Source organism: Zychaea mexicana, assembly GCF_025766255.1.
Source record: "Zychaea mexicana strain RSA 1403 chromosome Unknown BDB00scaffold_220, whole genome shotgun sequence".
NCBI lineage: Eukaryota > Fungi > Mucoromycota > Mucoromycetes > Mucorales > Lichtheimiaceae > Zychaea > Zychaea mexicana.
The window spans coordinates 153-7,018 of NW_026516883.1; the positions used below are offsets into that span (position 1 = coordinate 153).

The 6,866-nt window shown below is 40.6% G+C and overlaps 1 protein-coding gene across 1 annotated transcript; it reads right to left on the minus strand.

The window, feature by feature from the left end:
• Window positions 1-507: 507 nt before the first annotated feature.
• BDB00DRAFT_862914 (uncharacterized protein) lies at window positions 508-2,396 on the minus strand. The gene is made up of 4 exons (XM_053126098.1): window positions 1,755-2,396; window positions 1,441-1,519; window positions 1,139-1,399; window positions 508-1,060 (listed from the first exon to the last, which is right to left on the minus strand). The coding sequence occupies exons 1-4, from the start codon at window positions 2,303-2,305 to the stop codon at window positions 743-745; spliced, it is 1,209 nt and encodes a 402-aa protein (XP_052972389.1). The 5' UTR covers window positions 2,306-2,396; the 3' UTR covers window positions 508-742.
• Between the last annotated feature and the right edge of the window lie 4,470 nt (window positions 2,397-6,866).

Below are 6,866 nucleotides of genomic sequence, written 5' to 3' on the forward strand. Positions count from 1 at the left end.
AGCGGGTTTTTAAAGTGGTTGTGTTGTGAAACCTTGTATAGCCAATCCAATTGCCGGTCTTACACGTACGAGTTTTTTGCTAAAGGAACTGAACAGCATATGCGTACGAGTTTTTGTCTATCCATCAATCTTCCGTTTTTTTGGATGGCCTTGTCAAAATAAATAGCTATTGTCATACTTCTTGATATACAAACTGCTCATCAAATGGGCGCAATGGATTTATTTACGCTGTTCTTTTCGAGATCTTACACGTCTGTTCTGCCACCATACAGTAATGGCATATATAAGTTTGCATTCGCTTCTTTTCTTTAAGTTCTTGGCCTTTTCCCCAATATTTGATGCCACACCAAGCGATATCAGGATTCTAATCAATCAAGCAATTCACTTGTTCATGTGGAGGAGTTTTCTACCGAGTTCATATAGTTAGCAATCATTTATATAAAAAGAACTTCGGGCAGCGCTCTTTTACGCGTACGAGTTTTTTTCTATAGTGGTTCCACGCGTAAAACAGCCCTTTAACATAAGCTACTGTGATAAGAAGTCGGTGTTTATGTATAAAAAGGTAAAATCCAAGAGAAAATATAAGAGAATTAAAACGCTAATTCATGTGAGAGTTAATATAAGGTGGATAACAGTAATTGTGTCTGACAGAGAAAAATAGAAATGAAATGGAGGAGAGATAAACAAATGGGTTGTTGCAACAAGAAAAAATCGGAAAAAAGGTAATGAAAGCTGTCAGATACTATTTATACGTTTCTGGAAATACAATGGAACCAAACTGTGCACTTTTCCACATGCGAAGTCGTGCATAAGATGTGAGATCTTCAACGCCTTCTATCTGCATTAGATCCCATTCATTGAGATTTTTGCTCCTTCTACCTTCTTCCAGATCTTCAGCTATAAGTAAAATGGCTGTTTCCGGCGCAAGGATCATTTGGATGTAAGACATGTATGTAAGGCGCAATCTTTCAATGTTGTGGTCTTGGTCAAGTTTTTCCATAAACATATCAGCAAGTGTTTCTGTAATGACAACACTTCCACGAGATCCGTAGTATCCAGGCTATGATTATGTTGCTTGTATGTTAGATTTTATCCACAAGTGATATACACAGCAAAATGATTGGGAAAGTAAACGTACCCGTAGTTCGGAGACGCGACCCAACATGACGCCAATATTTTGCGCATTTTGAGCACCATTCTTCTTGATTGATTTTATGGTGAGGTCTTTGTAAAAGCTTGGTCGTCTACCGTAGAGGATGTCTTCGAGCTGGCTTTTGAAATTATGAATGCGCTTTGGGAGTGCGACAAAGTCGATGGATAACGGATAGAATTCCTCAGTAGCAATGGCTCTATAAACATATTCTATACGATGCGTATAGCAGAATAGCTGTTGTTCTTGCTTTTTAAGACCCAACGTAGAAAAGAACTGTAATTGTCTACGTTCTGCTGCTGATAGGAACCCGGTGGTCTTGACCCGCCATTTGCGTGTTTCCTCAAAATTCGCAGATATTTGTAATTTCTTGTCAAGCTTCGCGACTGCGCGTGGGTATGGAGTTGCCAACATTTCCTTGCAAAAAAAGCATTCTATCACTATATTGACATGCTCCGTTAGTATCGATATTTATATTCAATACCATATAAAGATAAAAACGTATAGAAAAGGACACATACTGCTTCCAACGCGTCCGCATATAGTAGGCTCGAGTACTGCTTGTAGTTCATTCAGCTCGTCAATGTCTAACCGAGCCTTGTACCTGTCATTGACGCTAGCCAACTTGTAGCATGCTACGACTGTTTTGTCTGAATGACAAAGGTCTTCAGGCGGGAACTCGCTTGTAACTTTGTCTTGAACTATTTGTACTTGTTTCTGCAGGTTGTCGATCTGTGCAAGAAAATAGGAATCGTTGTGTTCAACGGTGGCAACAGTGTAAAAGTGAGCGCCCGAATCTGCAGTACTGAATATTTTTGCTTGTAGAACGTAATGGGCATCATCGAACCGGAGGTTGTACGGAAAGTGGGTGTAGGACAGTCCTCCTTTGCCTGCCGGATCCTGGGTCTGTGTTGCACCCAATACAAGAAATGGCGAATATCTTGTTATGGCGTTGTGTTGATCAGCATCTTCGTTACACGATTCATGTGCGCATTTTGATGTCGTTGGTGCCAGGATATGGTGAGCGTAAAACTGGTCCGAGAATTGAACAGGATCTCTTGTTGTTATGCATTCATGGATACAATCGATGTCTAACAAGAGGTTCTTTGATACGGATTCGTGGCCAGCAGGGCACCGCTTGACCTTTGTATACATTGGGAAAAAGTTCTCTCGAAGACGATTGGAAAGATTCCCCAAGATAAAATGCTTTAAAAATTTATGCGGGCTGTCCATGCTCTGGGAGGAGTATTCCGGGCTGCACCAAGCAAAGTTGCGTGCAGTAAGTGCTGCGTTGGACCTTCCAATCTCGTGATTTTCTTGATGATGGTGATGTGTACAAAGCAGTAGAATATCGGTCGGGTTATACACACCACAGCGTATAGGCGAGACAGGAGTAAGGTCAATATACGGCAGCACAGAGTTCCATAGCATCTCCATCGGTGCATCAATGAAGCATGAGTTGTGTGAATTTGGCTCTAAGTATGTTACGTAAGGCACTGCGTTGTACATGTATACATACAAATATTTGTTTAATAAAGTTGCATATGTATGTACAAAATTTCTTTTTAATGAGTCAGCCATTTACCTTCTTTTAGAGAAGACCTGTTTCGAGGCGCATTTTTGTGTTGATTGGGTGGAACAGTAATTGAAGGAATGATAGCATCAACGGTTGAATTTGAGCTCAATGGTCTGTAGAAAAGAAGCAAGTATTATGTATTAGCTATATGAGCATCGACTTTACAGATGACACGTAAACAAACCAAGCATGCGAGATATACTTACTTTTTACGATGGTTTGTAGCAGAGGTACCAGCATCCAAAGGTCGTTTCCTGCTAGACAGTTTATCTTCGTTCTTTTCGTTCGACTTGTTTACTTTCTTGATTATAGACATGCGTGTCTTCTTCGCTCGATCCTTTGGTCGACCTCTTGCTTTGACATTTTTGGGGAGGTAGACCTTGTCGATACCAGGTTCCACTTTTGCGGTTGATATCGCCTTTTCGATGGTTCCCATGAAAGCATTTAACCGCTGATGATCTTGGATGGAAGTGAGCTTTTCTTGCAAACTATGTATCAGATTGGTCGCTCTGTTTGATAATTCAGCGCCAATAAGCTCCACAGAGTCGAATACTGCAAAAATGTAATATAGTGTTACTATCAGTGCTGTAACGTATTTAAACATATTGATGAATAAAAATTATCTTTGAGATTACTATACCTTCTTCATCAAGGTGCCAAAAGGGATGAATGCTTCCAATTGTTAATTTAGTATTAGCTTGCATGGTATGGCGGCATGGGATCTTGTAGTTCTGCTTGACCATACAGCAGCAATCAGCGTCCATATCGAGAGAGTTGATGTTCGCATATTCGTTTCGAAGAAGGATTAAACCACAATGAGATATTCTTCTTGCCACTTTTTCGAAGTAGCCGTTAGTGGCAGCGTCACCAGCAATGATTACTGGTCTGTTGATCATTTCTTTGTAAAAAGTACCGGCTTCAGCATCCATCTATAATGTATAATTTATACAATCATATACAGTATCTTATATTAGCTCTTATCATAGGCAGCATATATGTGATATATGCAGAAAGATAACAGAAGTCAATATCGTACTTACAGATGCGCTGCGATTTTCATGTAATTTCTCAAACAAATAAAGCAGAGATCCTGGCTTGCCTAGTCTGCTTTTTAGACTTCTATGGGCACTTTCCACTCTCTGAGTAGTACGATTCCCAAAATGCGCGTACTTTCGCACCAGGGGCCAGCCCAACGTTCTTTGTTAACCAAAGTCCTATATTATGTAAATCATTTGCATATGAGTTGATGTCTTAAAGGCAGTGGTCATGATACAAGGAATGTTGAGAAAAGGCAAAACAACTTACTCGTCTAAATATTGCCCAAGCATTTCACACGCTAATGACTTTCTTACGTGGGTGCGATACTCAGTAACTGCTGCATCAAACTCTTCTTCGCTTCTGCTCCAGAGTAAGTTCTTTATAATCACATCCATGTAGGCTTGATCCGACAGCTTTTTTCCTTGCTTTTTGCTTGAGAATTTGCCCGTATATCTGTCCATAAAGTTCTTCTGAACGTGCCACGCGCAAAGGATCGTGTCGCTCTCCAGAAATACCATTGTAATGCTGTTGATGAGTTGGTTATCTTGGTCGGTTACAAAAAGCTTCGGCTCGCTAGCAATTAATGTGGGCCATACAACTTCACGCAGCTTTTGGGCCATCCAAAGGTACGACGGTTCCTTCTCGTTTGCCATCAACACCGAAGCAACAACAAATGTGCGGAGTCGAGTAGTTCCCAGGTTACTGACACCAACAATGTGGACAAACGGCATGTTGTGAAGATTGGTCTTGTATGTGGAGTCAATAAGCACCACTTCTGAAAATCGCCTTGCCATTACAATCGAGTCCGGGTGCACTACAAAAAGTGCCTTGAGAGTGCCTGTTGACGCCGTCACATCATAATGAATGATATAATTTTCGGCTTTCAGAAAGTCCAGCAACGGAGTAAATTCGCTAGATGCTCCTAAAGTACCAGTGGTCTTGTAATAAAAGTTTTGCACATCCTTGGTCGTCATTACAAATCCATCATGCTTTTTATCAATGATATGCACAACTTCAGGTGCTGGGACGTTACGGCTCATAGATGATAGGGTTCGGACTACGGGTTCGGTGGGTTTACGATGCTGATGATACACCTTGGACAGAGCCTTGACGTCTTGGACAAGTGGATGGTTGTGGTGCACCACGTCACTGGAGTCTTCAGTTGGGACAGTGGTCTTGCCTTTCTTGATACTGTATTTCTCTCCAGAGTGGATACGTACATATCGAACTTCCCATTGTGGTTCTTGGCCCGGGTCTTGGGACTTCTTTGGCAGCGAGACGGTTACACGCCAACAACAGCCTGTCTTCTTGGTACTCTTGTTGCGCTGACGTTGATCGCCTCGTTCATCGATATACTCCCCTTTACACGTGCACTGACAGTAAACCGTATCTCTAAGACCGTTGATGCTGAAATTGACAGCAAAACCATGTGTCTTGGCGTACATTTGAACGTCCACCTGGATTTTCTCGTAGCTGAAATATCTTCTGCCGATAAGCTCACTCATTCGGATTTGATAGTATTTTGGAAGTATAAAGAAGTGATAGAATAAAAGAAAAGAAAGAAGAGGGCAATGTAAATATTCAAACGACTCGACAGTATATATAACGTCTATTCCCCACGGCCCGGCGGAGAGAAACTTTTAACATTTTCTTAAAACACATGCTTCTGAATATAATATCAAGTAGCAAACCATGTGACATTTATTAGTCATATAGTAAAGTGTCACGGTGCGTTAAATATATGATTCAGCAAACAGAGTACACAACATAAAGTAAGTTATGTAGTGTGCTATTCTATAATATTGTTACTGTAATGAAGTAGTAAAGGAGTACTTAAACTTACTATTACTTCCACTAAATATGTTAGATCAAAATCTTTTTACATTTGAAGAGCATATAGTACTCGAAAGTACAGTAAGCAACTATCTTATGAGACTTCCACTTCCTGTGGAGCTGTTGAACGGTTTTCAAATAACAAATAACCCACTGTAACCAGAATAGAGAAAACTCGTACGCGTAAGCAGATAACTGTCAAAACACATCCCAGCTACTTATGATTCACGTGGAACCAGAATAGAAAAAACTCGTACGCGTAAGCAGATAACTGTCAAAACACATCCCAGCTACTTATGATTCACGTGGAACCAGAATAGAAAAAACTCGTACGCGTAAGCAGACAGCTGTCAAAACATATCCCAGCTACTTATGATTCACGTGGAACCAGAATAGAAAAAACTCGTACGCGTAAGCAGACAGCTGTCAAAACATATCCCAGCTACTTGTGATCCACGTGGAACCAGAATAGGAAAAACTCGTACGCGTAAGCAGATAACTGTCAAAACATATCCCAGCTACTTATGATCCACGTGGAACCAGGAAAGAAAAAACTCGTACGCGTAAGCAGAAAGCTGTCAAAACATATCCCAGCTTCTTATGATCCACGTGGAACCAGGATAGGAAAAACTCGTACGTGTAAGCAGATTACTGTCAAAACTTGTCCCCGCTACTTATGATTTACGTGAAACAGGTTAAAAAAACTCGTACGCGTAAGCAGAAAGCTGTCAAAACATATCCCAGCTTCTTATGATCCACGTGGAACCAGGATAGAAGAAACTCGTACGTGTAAGCAGATTACTGTCAAAACTTGTCCCCGCTACTTATGATTTACGTGGAAACAGGTTAAAAAAACTCGTAAGCGTAAAAGAGCGCTGCCCGAAGTACTTTTTTTTATAAATGATTGCTAACTATATGAACTCGGTAGAAAACTCCTCCACATGAACAAGTGAATTGCTTGATTGATTAGAATCCTGATATCGCTTGGTGTGGCATCAAATATTGGGGAAAAGGCCAAGAACTTAAAGAAAAGAAGCGAATGCAAACTTATATATGCCATTACTGTATGGTGGCAGAACAGACGTGTAAGATCTCGAAAAGAACAGCGTAAATAAATCCATTGCGCCCATTTGATGAGCAGTTTGTATATCAAGAAGTATGACAATAGCTATTTATTTTGACAAGGCCATCCAAAAAAACGGAAGATTGATGGATAGACAAAAACTCGTACGCATATGCTGTTCAGTTCCTTTAGCAAAAAACTCGTAC

What these genes read in the sequence shown, in the direction of transcription:
- BDB00DRAFT_862914 (XM_053126098.1), bottom strand. Translation starts at nt 2,305, where the DNA reads ATGTATACAAAGGTCAAGCGGTGCCCTGCTGGCCACGAATCCGTATCA. An exon ending in TTGGCTAGCGTCAATGACAG is followed by an intron (nt 1,520 to 1,754) that starts GTACAAGGCTCG and finishes AAGCTTGACAAG; the next exon opens with AAATTACAAATATCTGCGAA. An exon ending in GTTCCTATCAGCAGCAGAAC is followed by an intron (nt 1,400 to 1,440) that starts GTAGACAATTAC and finishes GGTCTTAAAAAG; the next exon opens with CAAGAACAACAGCTATTCTG.